General features: G+C 39.1%; 1 protein-coding gene across 1 annotated transcript in view; it reads right to left on the reverse strand.

The window, feature by feature from the left end:
• Nucleotides 1-2,141: 2,141 nt before the first annotated feature.
• LOC149070155 (cholecystokinin receptor-like) overlaps nucleotides 2,142-19,970 on the reverse strand; it is a 105,898-nt gene continuing 88,069 nt past the window's right edge. The window contains exons 2-5 of the mRNA XM_089249864.1: nucleotides 16,415-16,819; nucleotides 15,135-15,332; nucleotides 10,776-10,946; nucleotides 2,142-4,372 (exon numbers count right to left, since the gene is read on the reverse strand). Coding sequence (XP_089105990.1) covers nucleotides 3,894-4,372; nucleotides 10,776-10,946; nucleotides 15,135-15,332; nucleotides 16,415-16,769 — 1,203 coding nt within the window. The 5' untranslated portion in view covers nucleotides 16,770-16,819 and the 3' untranslated portion in view covers nucleotides 2,142-3,893. The remainder of the gene's footprint in view (nucleotides 4,373-10,775; nucleotides 10,947-15,134; nucleotides 15,333-16,414; nucleotides 16,820-19,970) is intronic.

A 19,970-nucleotide genomic window follows, 5' to 3' on the forward strand; every position in this document is an offset into this window, starting at 1 on the left:
TCGGTACTGACGTAATACTTGAATGTCCCCATATAGTTCTGTACTTTTTAAGGAGAAAACAAACTTTCTTGTGTGTTTCATGCAACGCATGTTTCTTTGACGAATTATTTGTCCTGTTAATGTATTTTTTTGCCAGTCCGTAACATACGCTTAATATTTACGTATTTTTTTTTTTACCTGTCCACAAATTATTTCTGTTATTAATGCATTTTTTACCGGTGCTAAAGTTGTTTCTCCTATTTACGAATTTTTTGGCCGGTCCGCAAATTATTTCCCTTATTAATATATTTTTGCCGATGCTCATGTCATTTCTCAAACCGTCGTGAGATAGGTTAGTTTCAGCCTGCTTTTGATAGAATTGGGCATTCCAGGTTGATACAGTGGAGTGAGGCTTTAGCTTAGTGCTGCAGTTTTGGATCACTAAGCCTTGCGGTCGAAGGCTATAGAAGGCTGCAGAGGCCCTGCGGTCGAAGGCTGTAGATTTACCATAAACCACACACGACGGACATTAAGAGGGTTGGCACCACCCTTTGAATCTGACTCCGCTGGCTCTCGATTCGAGAATTATTTCCGTCTCGTGCAGTCAGATCTGTACCGAGTAGGATGGCGGAGTCCGATTTACCGTGTTACCTGAATCGATAGATAGATAAAACCGCTCACAACCCCGGACTGATGAAAAGCACCTTACTTCAGTTACCTCAAAAAGAGGCAGAGTTTTGTCGGAAAAGTTAGCAAAGATTTACAGTGGTGGCTCCCCTTGCTCGCAAGTTTCGAATTACTCGCGTCGTTCTCCCCATGAAGACAGCCATCAACTCGATGCAACGTACAAGCCATTTGACAAAAATGGGTGACTGAATCCAATGACTAGGGAGAGAAATTGCACGTGCGTCCAGTGGCACATAATGTTACCTGAATACCCTTAGTGGGTGGGACAAGGGTGTTTCCTTGAAACTTATGCCATTTCTCATATTCATGTATTTCATGAAGGTTCGCGAATACTTTTTCTGGTCATTATCTCTCTTATTCGTGTATTTTTTTCCGGTCCGAAAGTTATTTCAGTTTTTGATGCATTTTTCTGCCGGTGCTTAAATCACTTCTCCTACTTAACGTATTTTATGCCGGCCAAAAAACTATTTCTCTGGTCCACACGTTATATTTCCTATTTATGTATTTTTTTGATAGTTCACAAAATTTTCTCCTTTTTGTGTATTTTTTATCCGGTCCACAAATTATTTCTGTTATTGATGCATTTTTTTTGCCGGAGCTCATGCCATTTCTCTTATGTATGTTTCTTTTTTCGTGCCGGCCCGAAAATTGTTTCTCGTATTTATGAATTTTATTTTGTAAATAAACATATTATTCGAGGATGATGTCGCTCTCCGCTATCCATACGAAGGTGTTTAAAAGCTGGCTGATGCGAAGATATATTTTGGAAAGACAAAAAAATTCAAATTTCCCTGTGGGGAATCGAACCCACGCCCTTTCACTTTCCGGGTAAACGCCCTGCTGAATTTTCTCTTTCCAATATATATATCTTCGCAGCAACCAGCTGTTAAACACCTTCGTAAACATATTATTCCTCGTTTTTACGTATTTTCTGCAGGTCTGTGTGTGATGTGCTAGTTATTTCTCTTATTTACATATTTTTTGCTCGTTTTTCGTTGCTCTTCAATCATACGGTCCAACTATACCACAGAGCCTACTGTTTAGAACACTATTCTTCAACCACTGGTCCGCGGTCATATATCGCCATATGGCAATTTCCAAGGCACCATTTAACGGTGGTCGCTCTCAGGCTCGAGAGGAAAGAACTTTTTCTGATGTTCTTTTGGCTGGATTCGAACCCATGGACCTTGACGGCAACCTTCATAGTGGGAAAACGAGCATCTTACCACTGCGCCACTCGGGAATATGGCATCTCTACTATTTACATATTTTTTGGCGGTCTGCTAATTATGTTTCCTGTGGATGCATTTCTTGCCAGTCTCCAAAAAAAGAACTACTCCCCAGCATGGCCCAACCCACATGGGCAAATTTATGGGACACCTTGCATTATTGTATGTATTAATCTGTATCGTGATTGAATGTGTTATTAAATATTATTATGTAGATGCATTAAAAAAAAATCCAGTAACTTTATTGATATCAAGACGGATTGACACATCAAATCCAAGAAGCCAGAGTCAACAGGATTGTTGTACACAATTCAGGATCAAAACATGCCATTATTTCACATGATGAGAAGGATTAGGTCATTAGGAAGTCAACGTGATGTATAAAAAGAAGAGAATGACTCACATGATTAAAATAAAAAAATCATTCACAAAAGGCCAGGAAAACATACTGAGGTCCAGCATCATCAATAGTCATCAATATTCAGTACATGAAAGGTGGATTCGTACTCCGTAAATGGGGAAGAATCATTTTCGCACTGAAATATTTCGATTTATTTCCAGAAAATTCCAATCCGACATGACAGAGTGAATATAAAAACTTCGAAGTCAACGTACGCTATGACTTTGGGATCAATTTATTTGGCGTAAGGATCGATTGCGGTTGGTTTCATGCAGGAAGCTTCCAAAATATACATGTATGCCAGATTACTTTGTTTACATGAAAGCAAAATTGATTCGTATAGAAGTAACATGAATCGTGACCGAATATTATTCGCAACCCTTTCCCCGGCATTGTTTATTTTCACTGATTCCCCCCTTTGGAAATACCATAGTAAAAACCACTGAAGAAACCTCTCTGTGAAAGGTGATTCATTCTTCGTATGAAGTAGGCTTTCTTCCGATTTCCAGCGGTTTCCTTGACGAAAAATTGTTCCGTGAAGAAGTCCACTTTAAAAAAATCTTTTAGCTCGAAAGTGCTGAAATACCAGGCTTATAAGTAGGCAAGGTACAGGGTGTTTCAAAAAGGATTTCCAAACCTTCAGATTTGAAATAGTCGCCTTGTCCGGCAAAAACATGACAAAAGTGAGGGGATTAGAGTTTCAATTCCCCCCCCCCCCCAATTTCGCAATGTTCTCAATATGACTCCACGAGTAACCGTTCAAGCTGATATAGCGTTTGAGGAGTCTTGCTGTAAATAATGACCCTCCGAAGGCCCACAAGATGACAGTTGTTAGATAAAACGACTTCAGTGCCATCTATTTGTTAACATTGTAGTTTTCGTGGGGCCCACTCTTAGCCTGCAGGCGATGTGCGTCTCTGCACCTGCCCATGTTCCCCCATATCTTTGTATATCATTTCATGCACAACAAGTGGGGAAGTATGTGTGTGTGTGTGGGGGATGAAGTTGTGGGAGGGTCCTGCTGCTGGTTGGCTTGTGGCTGTGTGGCCTGGTGTGGGTGGTTTGCTGGTCTTGGATGTCGTTGGATTTTTCCACCGTGACCCACGTCTCCTGATACAGGCCAGCTTATATCCACTAGGGGGACGCAGCGGGGTTCACGGTTGGTCTGGTAGTGGTGGTGTTAACATTGTATGGACTTCTTAAATCGGTGTATCTAAAATTCGGGACCTAGCGATCAAACATAACGCTTGTTCCCCCTCTTTCTATCACATGCAACGAATGAGCATGCTCTAAAGATGAACTGTCCAAACTGATGGAGCATTGGGGACTCTTGCTTTAAACAATGACTTACGCCTATGGCACCATCTATTGGTGAAAATTAAGATTAATATTGCAAACCGGTGCTTTTTTTAAAATTCCAGACCGGAACAGCAAAAACGTACCATTTGTTCCATCTTTCTATTACAAAGTTAGGAAGTCCCTTCTGAAACATCCCAATTATCGGTAATGCCAGTGATAGGGTAAATATACAGAAGAGGTTTTACGCAACACAACATTAATCAAGTGGCTCTCTGATAATAGTTGGAGGATTACCGATTCTAACGGATGTCGTCAATTCTGACCCGGCTCCTTCTGCACGGCATAATCTTGCAAAAACTCTCCCTGAAGCGTTCGTTCATGAAACAGTAGGTGATCGGATTACAGCAGGATGACGTGTAAGCCAGCAGCTGGAACAACAAGATCCCTTTCGATCCCAACACCGAATAGACGATCCGGCTTTCGAATAACGCGACGGTGTTTATCACGTACAGCGGAGTCCAGCATATGAAGAACTCCAGCACGACGACGAACAGCATCTTTATGATCCTCTTTTTCTGGGTGGTGCTGCGCTCGACGTTGCTTTTCCGAAAGTGCAGGCCTCCACCACCACCATAGCCTCTCACGGTCGAATGGGACTTTGATGATATCGAAGACGATGACTCGAACGTCAGTTGCTTTGGAAGTCTCGAGATCCTTGAATACTTCTTACTTTTACAAGGAGTGCCGTCTTCACTGTGGTATTGTCCTTCAGTGCCATCTACTGATACAAATTTAAATTAATTATCAACGTATAATATATATTTTTTTCTGAATATATATACAGAATGAATAAGACTTAAAATAGAGAAAAATAACAATATACATTTTTGTTTTCAGATAGGAAAAGTAATCACTTTAAATACTGAAAAATGGGTTTAGGACGGCCAGAAGAACATTTTCAAGCAAATTTTAAAAAATGTATTGATAAAAGAATTGCAAATAGAGTGGTGCCAGAAACGGGAATATAAATAGAAAGTGAAGGAAAGAAGTTCTGAAGTAAAATATATTTAACTCTTTCCCTACTATATCCGGCCGATCCGGCCCGTCATGCAGACTACCAGATCCGGCCCAGCCGGCCGAGGTAGGGGGGATAGGCATTTCACATTCTTTTATTCCGTGGGCGGGACGCAGTGACGGATTGTTGACGGCTGCTGAGTGGGGTTCTTGTCGGAGAAAGAGGATTATTTTACAGCTAGTTGCCTGTGAAAGAATGACTATTGACAATGACAATACCTCTGATGAGCTTTGAGAGAGACGCGTGGTTACTATCCTTTGAAATTTCGCCAACATTCTGATTTTCATTGAAAGTTTATTTCGTTTTCTTTGAAACTAGTAAAAGATCCGCCAGCTAGCTATAGGTTTAATTAGTAGTCGAAGAATTTTTTCCGTAATACAATAGAAAAAAAAGAACATTAATTTAAATACATCAGAATATCTTAATTTATTTTTCTAATTAAAAACTTACGAAAATTTTATTTTTGACATTTTTTATGAAACACTCAAAAAGTTCAGATGCACTGTACATCGGACCCATTAAATTTTGAAGGAATCAATGTCGAAAAAGACAACTAAATATTATTGTATTTGCACATCACTGTCGTTATTGTTAATTAACTTACGTACAATTTCAAATGATTTCTAGAACTAAGATTACCGAAGTTCGATCTTTCCCTATTTTTTCTAGCTGTTTGTGTTTTTCTAGCAAAACATACGCACACCAAGAAAATAAGATGTTTCCGTCAAAAAAGTAATTAAACATCAGTAAAACTGAAAGGGAAATTTTTATTTTTTATTTGTTTTGGATTTAGTGCGAATTCCATCTTCCACATCCAACTGCAGTGGTTCTCAACCTTTCGTCACTCGTGGCCAAACCCCCCCCCCCCCCCCCACATATTGAATCAGATTGGCTCGGATCTCCTGCATCACGGGCCTTCTTATGCGGGAGGGGGGAATTAAGAATCATCCCGGACCCCGGGGCTGGTGCCCTGTCAGCTCTACCCTTGTGGGGGTCATGCCAACATCTACTAGAGAATTTTCAAGGTCGCAACACGAGCTCGTGACGTCACTAAACTTAGGCGACTGCTTGCGCTACGCACTGTGGAATCGACTTGATATATGTACCGTACTCATTTATTATTCCGCGAGTAAAATTGGTGCTATGAAATATTTCTGCCTTAACGTTTTACTAGATGAATTTAGATTATATATATTTATATTTTTTTATTTTACTCACCCCCCCCCCTCCCCTCATTTTTTAGTTCAGACAAAAATACAAAAAATTCCCTGTACTTGTCTAGGTTCACAGAACCATTGAAAATATGAGCCACAGAAAAAAATTATCCTTTTCCTCCTTGAAAATGGTTTTAGGAAAATAAATTTATAACTGAAATGAAATTTTTCTCAATCAAGTTTCATATCACACACCCACAGAGAAAAAAAAATCAACGGAAAGTGGAAGTTTTTTTTAAATTAATATTTTCTAGTGGGTTTATTATGTTTTCTAGTGGGTGTTGGTCATGCTCGTGCCTCCCTTGCCCTGTTCATAGTTCATCTGTAGCTCGCAAAATAATTTAATATAGATATTGTACATCCATAAAAGAACCACTTTAAAGCATAAATAGGCACACACATACACATCAGTATTTCCAGCTCGTCGTGACGCCCCTCACAAAAAAGTGGGAACACCCCCTAGGAGCCACAACGCACACTTTGAGAAACACTGCCCTGTCGGCTTAAAATTGGTGATAACAAAACTAGAATAGATTTTGATAAGCACCACTCCTTGTCTCCAACATTTTCAGCTTCTAATCCACTTGACAGAAGGTTGAGATGCTTGAAGAATTCACTATCGCAAAGTGGACAATACATGTATGAGAAGATAAGTAAGGGCTGTTATACAGGCGAGTTCCAAGAAAAATTGGCCTGGCCTATACTCAACACATATACGCTTGTAACAATAGCAGAATTTGGGTTGTGGCTCTCACCATCGGTTTGTTGTGCTGTTTGTTATCCTGCTGCTTTTTCGTGTTTGGACATCTCTTTTCATTTTTAGCTCTCATTTTGTTTGTATCAAAACAACGGCTGGATTAAGGAAAATATTCGCCCATGGGCAGGGCACTGCAAAAGAAAGACTTCGTGAAAACAGAAAGACTTACGGTGAAAAGATTCGGGGCTTCAAATGATTTGAATGATTTCCTACTGCGATTGGAGTTTGGGAGGTCCTTACTTATCTGAAAACACGGTATTTAAAATTCTTTCAAAAAAGGGGATTTTTTTTATCGATTCATAGATTGGGAGTGGAGAACTACGGCTCTGTGGGTACGTACACGTGGCTCTTCAGTAAAACTAAGAAAAGCATAATACAGTGTAGTTTACTAGCAAAAAAAAGAAAAACTTTTTGTCTCGTGAATAAGTTTTGAGTTATTGTGAAAGACAGCTTTGAGGCTCCTTGGACTGAAAAGCTAGCTGACCCCAAGTGGCGTGTAATTCAGAGATCTCTATAAGTATTTTGTTGGGAAATGCAAAGGTGTTGTATTAGAGAAAATCTACCTTTATTCTCGTGTATTTCCCAGGGCACCTTTTTTTGACCACCAATGCGTCTGGTATTGGGTTCCATTGTGTGATAAATAAGGATTAAAAGTTTGTGGGATGTTTATATAGTCTAAACTCTGTCTTCTACTAACAGATATGCTACTAGTTATAAGCAATCTTCTTGAATAGATAATGTCCACAACATAGGCGTACGCAGAATTTTCTCGAGGGGGTTTTCAGATTTTTTTCCCTTCTGGGGAGGGGTTTTTACTTTTTTTCCTGCAAAATATCCTGCACTATAATCTTGGCTCAACCTCCCCCCCCCCCCCCAATACCCTGCGTACGCCAATGGTCCACACAATTCTGTAATGTGATTAGTTTAGGGATTATTTTTAAGCTTCACATTTCTCTAGTTTTCGTCATCTTGTCTTGATACATATTCTGTTTAAAACAGTAGGTCGTAAAATATTTTGTCACTCAGCCTCTTAAATCTTTATCGATTAATAAGTTTAATCCGATTTCTGCTGTCACAAAATGCCGTTGATGAGGACAATTGGCGAAGTTGGTTATGTCAAATAGCATAAGTAGCCAAAACTTTGCATCACGGGAAATTTACTGTGTGAAGAAAGACGAATCTTCTTTTCATACCCGTTCGCTTTGTTTGGTCGGAGAAGAGAGCGTTGAAATACTTTGCTTTCTACGAGTAGTCCAGTCATTGTTGCGAAAGGTTCTACAATGTGCAGCAGAAGAATAGACGAAATAAATATGGGGGGAAAGAAATTTGTCTCGAAGAAGCTCTCCGAAATTCTAGGGTCCATAGATTTGCACCCCTCTGGTAGGTAAAGAGTTAATGTAAACGGCTGAGAACACAATTTAGGCCAATTTTGTGCAAATGACCCATATACATTAGGAGAAAAAGCGAGAGAGAACACACGCACGCACTTGGTGCGTTTCATTGCTAGCCTCATAATACCATACTGGCAAGTAATACAATGTACAAGGTGTTTATAAGAAAGATGGGCTACACTTAAATGAGTGAACACGCGAAAAAACCATAGTGAATAGTCAAAATTCTTCTTTTCGAAATACTATAGACCACCTCCATATTCAGCCAACTCGTTGGGCATTTTGCCTGTTGTGGCGTTGTATTAGTAGTTGTAGAGGGATCGAGCGAGGAGATCGAATAGGTTCCTTCGTCTTCACGAAAGTGCAATCAGCCGTGTGTCCGCCATTTCTGTTTTTGGAACATCTCAAGAGCTCCATTTATGAGACTCGTCTTGGATCTAATGAGGAATATTCCATTCGTTGCTGTAGCTGTATGAAATATGCCTGGTGTCTTCCAGAATGTCCACGAATTCATTTTAATCTCTCGTGCGTGGCTGCTCTATGGCTGGCAGTCACTCTTCAGAACAAGTACAGTAAACTGGGGTCATTTGCAGGGCCGCAACTAGTGGGGAGGTGGGGAGCAGGGGGGTCTCGTGCCCCGGGAGCACGAGACCAGAGGGGGCGTAAATTTTATTCTCAAATCTCTCCTTCAACAATAAAAGGGGGCACGGGCACCAAAATGCGCACGTGCTCTGGTTGACCAAGCATCTGGTTGCGGCCCTAGTCATTTATATCGGAAGTTGATATTTCTGTACATTTTTTACCAAAGGATAGCCTTAAAAACATTAATTATCTTGATAACCTAATTTTTGCTACTTTTGTGATATTTTTCTAAGATTATATGTTTTTTCCCCCATACCAAAAAGTTGAATTTTATGTACAGGGTGGTTATAGTTAAAGTTCCCGTGTACTCTGTGTGTGTGTGAGTAGTTTTTCTAACTACTCATCCGAACACAGACAAATTTTCAGAATATCTTAATGAGACATGGGAGAGAGATTTATGCAATTAAAAAAATTATTCAATTTTTGACCACTAGATGAAAGTTGGCGATTTTTTATTGCATTTCGTGTTTCCCATGGTCCATATAGCGTATATGCCAAGTTTCAATGGAATACGTCCACCAGAACGGGAGCTACATAGGTCTGATCCGTGTCAGAATATTGAAACTACTCAGACCTGTATAGCGCCCGTTCTGGTAGATGACATTGAAACTTTGCATATACACTATATGGACCACGGGAAAATTTAAAATGCAATAAAAAGCTCCGACTTTTCACCTGGTGGTCTAAAACTGAACTTTTTTATTGCATAAATCTCTCTCTCCCATGGTGTCGTTAAGATATTCTGAATATTTGTCTTATTTGGATGAGTAGCTTTTCAGAAAAAACTACTCAGAGTACGGGAACTTTAATTATAATCACCCTGCACATAATAAATTATTGAAATTAGGGTTCAAGTCACCCCCGGATTTGGATTACTCGTACCCAAGCTACATTTCCCATGAAATAAACAATTCAAATAGGTAATGGGGAGTAAGTAATAATAAGTGATGCAATAAAGTAAGACGTAGGATCTGGAAATAATAACCCCTAAATATTTCAGAGACATTTTAGTTCTAAGAATATTCTCGTGATTTGATATTAAATTTATAATACATCATAAATTCTGTGATATTGAACGAAATATTTTAGCACCCATTTATATCTTTCGAATTAGTCCTAATAAGAATAATAATGTAAGAAAAATTACTTCTATTGGAAAAACGAGCCACCCCCCCCCCCCTCCCTTTATCAGTTTTGGTGGACTGATTTTCTATTTTATATCGCATTTCTTCTTCACTGGTTAAAAGAATTAGACGTCTAGGTCTGATTAATAAATGATTCTTCACAATCTCATTTTCATGTTTTATTTCAACATGATAATTAGTTATGACAAACCTACACATTTTAATGTGGGCTTATGCGTCTCTCTCAGACATTTCTCCTGATCTCACAGCATTTGAACATTCTTCTAGTTTTCCAGCTGCAGTACGCAAACTTTCTGCTCCCAGGAGACACCCTGTTTTTTTTGTGGCTCCCAACTTCGAGTTCGGTGCAAATGCGAGCTGATCTCCCCGTTAAGAAGTCTCGCCACAGAGAGCAACAGGCCTACAACGGCACAATCATTACAGTTCAGTAATAATTAGAAATATCAACGGCAGATGGCAGCACTAGGTTCACAGCACATACACGCACAACTTCCAACATGGTCAAGGTCTTGTCCGGCCACCTGCTGAAATCTAACTCTTCATTGAGACAGAGCGATGGGCCATGATCTGGTTAGGAGGAGAAGACACCCTGTAATTTTGGAGTGTTTTTGGTTTCAGATTTGCAAATAAATGCACATGTGAACCGTGACAGCAGACCCAGGAGTGATTTCAAATTTTTTTTTTTTGTCTTGGGTTCAAGTAACACCCTATCCTAGGGCTCAAGTAACCTCAGTTTACGCTACTTTAATTTTATTCATGATGGTTTTTGATACTTACTTCGTCGGTTTCCTTCTTAAGTGCATTTTCCAGCACCTTTACGTTAGATTTTCAACCCTGCGTTGTTATTGATCACGACAGTGTATGACAGAAAAATTTTTGGTGACTTTTAATAAGTTTTACAAATTTGTTTGAAAACCTTGTACATTTATAATGAAAATATTGAGAAGGAATAAAAACCATCGTTATCTTTGGAAGATGCCTCCATCGCTTTCCATAAGGTTCTGATGATCAGGCTGTAGGTCGCGATCATAATGATCAGCGGCAGCAGCAGCAACACCACGTCTAGGAAAATGGTGAAGAACTTCTCTGACGCTTCGTTAGGCCAGTGCTCCCTGCACTTGTATTTGCCTGTTTAAAAATGACACAAAAAATTAGTGCATTTATATATAGCTTCGCGTATCATACTCAAATAGCCTTAACCAAACAGTTTTTGTGGGAAAACATTTTAACTGCATTCAGGAAAGACGATAAGCTGATAAGATTTTCGAGATTCTTTCAGAATCTGGTAATCTTATGGTACTCTAATCGTGGTTCTTATTTTAAAGTTCTGACTTGGAGCAGTTTATAATGACCTATCTCTACCGATCTCTACACACCAATGGGTATTTTCAGCCGATGACCTGTTCCAGAAAGACGATGGCATGTTCCGAAATGGAGATGGAATGTTCCAGAATACTGGCTCTTCTCCATCCAAGAAATAAATATGTAAATAAAAGAATTCGTGTCTCATTCATTGTGATATTTGCTGATTGAAAATTAAGGAGGGCATCTCAAAAGTTAGATACGTTTCTATGCACTCCAATTGTAAGAATAATGTTCCGAATTTTTTTTCTCTCGACTTCGTCCCTTAGTAAATGCTGTTCTTTCCTTCATTTTTTCTCCGCTTTCTTGAACTGAAATATATTGGCTATTATTGCACTAAGCAATATTAATTTTTTTTTGTTGGGCTCAGGAAAGACAGAGCAACAATTTTTTAATTGGAAGATCGGAAACATAGGGACCGTCTAAAAAATAAATTTTGTAATTTTTTTTAAATTTTACTTTGCTCCCAAAATAGAATTTTGATCGCCTGGAGCATGGGGATCGTAAACCTCCCCCCCCCCTCCCGCGTACGTATTTGGTCCAGATATGCATTGGGATGTAGGAGGAGGGACAGAGCTGACAAGTGGGGTGGGTCACACATTTTCTTACTTTTGCTAACGGAGGGGGGGGGGGGGGGTTAAAAAAAAGCTAAACATCTGCTGGCGTAATACTTGAATGATCCCCTATAGCGAAACCTTTGGAAATGATACCCAAGAATGCCGGAACGCGTCAGGTTATTTAAATTCTTCATTCTTAATCTCTACTAATCTCGCTCCGTTGGAATAATCATATCGATTACCTCCGTCTATACCAGAAATGTCTAAACAAACTTTTTTCCTTTGTCGCAACTTCAAACGTTCTACTCGTGACGTCCGACTTCTCTGCTACAAAACTTGTATTTCCCACGTTCTTTCTTATGCAGCTGAGGTGTGGGACCCCCACACCTCTAGTAACATCGACAAACTTGAATCTCTACCCAAAATAAATCCGCCCGCTTTATTCACAACTGCTGGTTATCTTTTAGTTCAGTTTCCGATCTTAAACTCGAACTTAATCTCCACCTACTCGCTACTCACCGACTTATCTCCCGCTTATCCATGCTTTACAAGATTTAATGCTTTCATGGTCATTTAAATTTCGATACGTCCGATATTCTGACTAAGCCTTCCTATGTTTCAAATGGACTTTATCACCCCAAAAAATTAAAACCTATTTTTGCCTCCACAGATTGTTTTAAATTCAGTTTCTTTCCCAATACCATAGTTTAATGGGACAAGCTCCTCTCTAATATTGTTAACTCCCCCTTATCTCCCCCCCCCCCCACGATCTCCGATTTCTTGTCAAGTGTTACAAAGCATATGTGTACAAATCTTCCGCATCCTCTTGTAATAGGCCTTGGGCCAACAATATTGCATAAATAAATATTTGTCTTAAAAACATCCTCTTGAGGCTTCTACAGTAAACGCAATGAAATACTTAACGATGTTTTTGTTTTGGATAGGCAATGTAAATGACAAAATTTTTATATATAACTAATTATATCCACATCTCGCACTAAATATAGATATTCATTGAAACCCACGCATATACTCTCAAGTGTGAGAGTGAATATAGAGTGAATGTTTGAGCGCATACACTGGCTTTCAACTGTTGTTTGCCTCTAGGGAACGTAAAAGAAAAACCTAAAATATTCTAATTCGATAGGTACTATAATTTCAATTAGTAAAGGAAATAATTCTTTAGTTCACATATATTTGTAACTGAGTTACAGTTTCTGCTTTCAGTGGCCCCACCAGGGTTCACGGGTTCCATACCAGAAGAATCAGAAGTAAGAGAAAGTAGACCCGTGACTCACTTCTTTCTCGTGGTGAAGACAGATGGCGTCCGCACAGGAGGCGTCACCATCGAGTCACCAATAAAAGTGCTCAAAAGCAATGATTCTCAACCTGGAGCCATATGGCAAATTTGTGACCCTGGGTTATTTTAAGGGGTGCCACTGGCGAAAACCAAGTTTCAGTGGGAGCCATGGCAGGTGTTTGACGGGGCGGGGGGGGGGGGGAGTGACGGAATAATGTGAAAAAAATTCAGATACAAAGAAATGAAACTTTCAAGTGAAGTATGATGGGAAAAAAATTTAATAATACTACGCTTTCAGAATTGAGCAGAATTTTTCATCGTACCGGGTATATTATGGACGTATGGAACCCATCCGGGTATGGCACAAGGTATGGTCATACGAAGCCCACATGATGAGATCTGATGCAGTACAATGTTTTCCGAGAATGACTGTTTATACAGGATGTCCTGCAAGTCTTAATGTATATCCTTTTTATCATCCACCATTCGTCGACGTAGAGGAATGATTCCAATTTAAAAAATGATCAGAATGTGTTCAGAAATCACGCCGTATCAGCTCTAAGAGTTGAAATACAGTTTGTCACAAAACAAAAAAAATCTAAATTTTTATATTTTGACACCCTGTCCTAAAAACCCTATTTGTGAAAGTTGTTGGCCTGTCTCTCCTGAGGTTAACAAAGAAAAAAAAATTCCACGCTTAGAAGTGAGGAATTCAAACAGATATGCGAATTCAAAAAACGGAGGAAAGTTGGGAAATAACAACATCAAAATGATGGAAAGAAGCGTTGTGTGATAGTTTATGCTTTGTTTCTAAACCGAGCACAACTCAGGTCTATCGCCATCTATGAGCAATTTACCATCTAACGAGTTGTGCCGGAAGTGCAGTCTGAGCATCTAGTGATGTGTTTTGATTCTTCAGTGCTGCCATCTATATATCCAGCAACTTTTTTAACTTAGTTTCTGAAGACAAGGTGTCCATATAAAAATTAAGTTTTTTTATTTTGTTAAACACTATATTTTCACTCTAAAAACTACTGTAGTACAGGGTGACTCTTGAATATAATTTGATTATTTTTGAAATTGAAATCATTCCTCTACGACGAACAGTTGATTAGATGAAGACCGCATTAGAACTTACAGGACATCCCGCATATGTAAGCTATGACACTTTCAGCTAAGTACGGGGTCACAAGAACATCACTTCGAACGAGGGCATGTCTTCATGCCCCTGCATAGAATCTCTACAAGAGGGGGAAGTTCACTGAACTCTAACTTAGAGTTCCGGAGATCGATCTCATCTATCAAGTTTTTTTTTTTTCACTTTATATTCAGTCCAAAAGCAATTCAAAGTCAGTGTTTCTCAACATACTGTCCGCGGGCCACCCACATGTTTGCTACTACTATACCATACATGTACCTCATCCATATTCCTCTGCGGAACCTCTAACGAATTGATACATGTTGGAACGTGCGTGCACGTGTAGTGAAACCTGACGAGGTTTGTTTCTGTGTAATGCTTGTTATGTGTAGTGCTGCCATCTGCCACCAGCTGTTCTAACTATGAGTGAAGTGTAATGATTGACCCTTAAGTGTACTGTTGTAGGCCTGTTGCTCTCTGTGGCGAGACTTTTCAATGGGAAGATCGGCTCACCCACATGTTTGCTGCAATGTTCAATTTTTTTTTCCCCGTTAAATACATTTTAAGTCGGTGCAGACTTGTTTTAGAACTGCATATGGTCTTCCCCCAAGGGCTATTTACAAGCAATACTTGGCGATTTTGCTGTTACTTGACAACATTTTTGGCGAGAATCGACAACATTTCGTGTTCATGATCCCAAGTTTCCAGACGTTTTTATGATGGATTTCGGTCACCCCAATCATAATGAATAATAGCAACATCATGCATAGTATTTGATTGCATCTGGTTATTTTTCTCGTCCGAAAAGTTCTTGAAAATGGCAACCAGGGCTGCAACGACACCTCGGTTATAACGATAAAATTTCGTGGAATCTTCGGTGATTCGTAACCGAGTTTGACGGTACATAATATTTTTTGAAAAGTATACAAAAATATAAGCATTTCATGAAGATACAAAACCTGTCCGAAGTTTCTGCAGCTTGCTCAAAATGAGAACGGGCAACATGCAGGTGCAGGATCCAATCCACACTGCCGTAATCATCTTATACGAGTGACCTTTTGTTTGAAATTTTCTGGACTTCAGCGGGTGGCATATCGCGAAATACCGTTCTACCGACATCGATACCAACGTCCAAGCGCTGACGCTTACGCTGACAGCTGAAAAATTCCATAGAAAAAACAAATAAAACTATCTAGAAATGGTCATAGAGAAATACACAGTCAATTTTCGATAAGTCAAGCTCCGATTTATCGAATATCTGTTTAAATCGAAGTTTGCACTCAGGCTCAGAATTTTTCCGCATTTTAGAGCTAAAAATGTTTCTTAATTTAAAGTTTTCTTCCTTTATGTCAAATATTTCGGGAGTGAGAGCCATGGCCCCCCACAAAGGGTGGGCTGACAAGGCCCCAGCCCTCGGGCCCGGGACAATTTACACAATTTTTTTGCTTTTTCACGCTATAAAAGAGCCCCGTGAAAATCTTGTCGGAGGCCCACAAAATATCCCAGCCTAGGGGGCCCTGCACCAGGATGTGGGGGCCATGGTGAGAGCAATTCGATAATATAGCATCTAGTAATAAAAATTTAGCATTTAGAAATAGAATTTAGTATTTAGAAATAGAATTTAGAATTTAGAAATAGAATTTAGTATTTAGAAATAGAATTTAGAATTTAGAAATAGAATTTAGAATTTAGAAATAGAATTTAGCATCATTCAGAAATAGAATTTAGCATCATTCAGAAATAGAATTTAGCATCATTCAGAAATAGAATTTAGCATCATTCAGAAATAGAATTTAGCATCATTTAGCAATAGAATTATGCCGATTCATTTCTCTGCTTACGAAAAGTAAATGACTTTATCACAAAAGGAAAAAAAAAAGGGATAAACAAGGGGAAGAGTAAAAAAGTATTTTTCGACAGAAAATAATTTTGCATGCAATCATCATAAATTAATTGTACACTGCATTTATAGTTCGTTTCATAAGAACGAGTATCATGTATGCGTTCCATGCATGTATGTTCCGTACGGCATGTACGTCTATTTTATTTCTAAATATTCTCACGATATTCGCAAATAGCACTGCAATTTTAATAAATCTTTCCTTAAATTTTAATAAATCTTTTTTCCTTACTGTGAAATCGGCATTTCCGATAAGTCGAACTAACGATAACTCGAAGTATTTTTGTGCGCATTTCGACTCATTAAGACTAACACGCTTATAGACAGACACAAACTCACCCTGAAAGTATGGTATAAGACTGCATAGGGCCATGCCGAAAATGAATTCCCTCAGCAGCACACCCGTCAACGTAAACGGCATGCAGAGCACACCCAGGAGCAAATCGCTCAGAGCCAAATTGAACAAGAAGACGTTCGTCACGGTCCTCATCTTCTTGTTCATCACCAGCGTTATGATGACGAGGACGTTGCCGCATATCGATAGCAGAAATATCAGGCCGTAAGGAATGATGAGATGCAGAGTGTCTGATGACGAGAATCGGTATCCGGATTTCATCGACGAGAAATTGGCGGATCCTGTCGCATTGTCAGCCGAAGAATTCAAAGAATCGACCAGAGAGGATTCGTTCGACATGTTTCTGTGATCCTTCGGATTACGCTGACCGGATTAAAATTCAATTACACCTGGAAAACAAGAGCAGAAATGAGAATTTCAGTTACACCTGGTACGAGGGTGAATCGAATATAAACCAGAATTATTTTATAATAAATTTCTCAATAAATAAAAACATTACTTTTTTACATAATCTTAGATATTGAAATGCATTTTTCTAGACACGAATTGACAATTTCTGAATCCCTTCCTCGGAGAAAGAGGTGTGTGATCATCTAAGCCTTATCCTGGCCCGTGTGTGTGTGTGTGCTTGACAAAAGTTCAATCATTGATGCATCATCGTCGAATCGCTGTTGTATTCAATGCCGGGTATACACTGGACCGGTACGATAAGCGATACGACCGTGACGTCTCGACACGGACCAGTTAAAAAGCCTGAAAAACCCGGCCTAATAAGTGCACAAACGAAGGTATTAATCCATACCGTGGGGATGTTGTTCCAGAGCTGTCCAGTGATCTATCTGTCTTGAGCTTTTCAGTTTTTGTGTAGTAGAAACCATCAGAAGGCATATGTCAGCACTTGACAATTAAACACATAACAACCATTGTTCATAAAAAAACTTCATATTAGATTCACGCACATTCCGACATGCACTCATTGGTTAGAAATCCCGTAAAGGAATATGAACGAGGCGGATGTGTGGAATATACGTAGTTGTTATAGTAGTAGTTATTAATGTAGCAGTGTGTGGCCTCGCATTGTCGTGGAAGAAAATTTCAGGAGGAACCGACCAAGCCGACATTTTAGAATTAGGCCATAGCTTTGGACAGAAACAAACTAAACAAGGTTTTGTAGAGAAAGTTTTATTTATTTTCCAAATACAAACATATACTACAAGCATATAATATACAAATACAAAATAATACACAAATACACACGCATAGCACTACAAACATTATGTGGCCTTAAGGGGACTGAAAAGCCCTTCCACCAGGCCTAAAGGAGAATTCGTTTATTGAATATTTAGCGACAGCATTATATTCATCAGAGATGTTTTACTGTAATTTTGTTTATATATTTTTGATTAAAAAGTTCAGTATTTAGCTACTTGTAGTGGAAGCTCAAAAAAAATATATATCCATCATTTCTCTTCTTTATTATTGTTGGTCTCTGGGAAACATTGTTTTTATGTAAACTCTTATAATATATTCATCAAAATGGTTTCGTAATCAATCTTCTAACGAAGTCAAATACAGTAAAACCTCTCTTTTGCGGACACCAGTGGGACAAAGAAATCCACCCTTAAAAGAAAAGCGGGGTTTGAATATGCACATTAATCAGGGGTTTGAAATGCACACTTTTATTATACGAAGGGAAATTATTATTTGGCCGTAAAAGAAGGGTTACCGCATCTGAGAGGGTGTCCGTTAAGGGGTTTTTTACTGTTTATCTGATTTATGTTCTTACTATCATTAGTTGATTTTCAGTGTGAAAAGGTGAATACCTTTTGGACTATGCATAGTCTCCTCAAAATACCAGTTGGCTTTATGTTAGATCTGTTAGAAATTTTATAACAACGCCCTGCGCAACCGATATACACAAATACAAATACCACGCCACAACAGGCAAATTGCCCAACGAGGTGGCTGACTTAAGAACATCATGGATCCCCGAGCCATTTTTTTGGAGGCCCTACTACTACCCTACTGCTACACCACACATGCACCCCCCCCCCGCGGAACCCCCAACGAATAGGTACATGCGGGAATGTGCGTGTACGTATAGTGAAACCTGACGTGAAGTTTTTTGTTTCTCTGTAATGCTTGTTATGTGTGGTGCTGCCATCTGCCACCAGTTTTTCTAACTATGAGTGAAGTGTTATGATTGAATGATTTATCGTTGTAGGACTGTTGCTGTCTGTGGCGAGACTTTTTAACGGGGAGATCGGCTCAAATTTGTGCCTTGAAGTTGGGAACCACAGAAAACCAACTTCAGCCGACCACCACTGTGGGGTTCGAACCCGGATCCTCGCACCGCGAGTCCGTCACTATAACCACTCGACCACCACAGCGGCAATGTATAACAAATACATACATTTGATTTTTTCGTGTATAATCGTCTGGCTCTATGTGGAGTGCAGACATGTATTGGTGCAAAGAACAAGTAAGATACTGCAAACATCCAAACCACTGCAACTGCCACTAAACATTAAAATGCCATCCAATACCCCACCTTCTTCAAAAATATTCTGGTTTATATTCGATTCATTTAAACAGAGAAAAATTCGATTACATAATAATTTTTAATTTTTTTTAGGAATACAATTTTTTATATAAACAATTTCATTTAATGTTACAAAATAGCTTGATGCATGTAACTGTACGCATGTTACCAACTGTAGGGCATTGTATTAAGACTCGCTCCTTTCATTATGGGACACTAAGAAAAGCTGAGATTCAAGTGGCAACTCGAAATTTGAATCTCCGCTTTTTGTTAAGAATTTACATACTATTGTGAGTTAGAAAAGATCTTGACATTGATTAATGTGCGAGCCTTTTTCTTGTAGCCTTCTGGAACATTCTTACATAATAGAAAAGAATCTTGTTTTCAGTTTTCGGCCGCTTTTCTTGTTACATACGGTATAAAAGAAAGAAGTTTCTCGAGTGAAATTTTTTGATTTACAACATAAGGTTCTGTATAAATGTTGCTTTTCTACATGAAGTTTATAATATGGTCATAGATACATTTAGATTCTGTTTGGTTAACTATAGTAAAAACCCTCTTAACGGACACCCCTGAGATGCGGCCACCTCTCTTTTATGGGCATTTCCCCATTGCAAAATAAAAGTATGCATTTCGAACCCTTACTCACGCTCACCCCTTTTTTTACGGAAGAATTGTTTTTGTCACGCCGGTGTCCGCAAAAGAGAGGTTTTACTGTGATTACTTAGCTACTCAAATGCGCGCTGGTTTGAATACGATTAACGGAAAAAAAATCCCGGAAAAATAGCGAAGAAACGTGTTCGAGAGAAAATGACAAGTTGATACGAAATTTGCGTATAGTCTCTCCATGAAAGACTTCGGTCACGTGACATTCGGCGATTGTTATGGATTAATGTAAAGCGCCTATAAAAGAGAGGGGAATTGTCATCCATCTTAGAGCTAATAATAGGTTTGCTGCTCCAAGTGATTACTCGGAAATCGTCGAAAAGAAAAGCAGG

The sequence above is a fragment of the Pholcus phalangioides genome, unplaced genomic scaffold, assembly GCF_987345545.1.
Source record: "Pholcus phalangioides strain wild (caught in Gottingen) unplaced genomic scaffold, Ppha-v1.0 ptg000022l_1, whole genome shotgun sequence".
NCBI lineage: Eukaryota > Metazoa > Arthropoda > Arachnida > Araneae > Pholcidae > Pholcus > Pholcus phalangioides.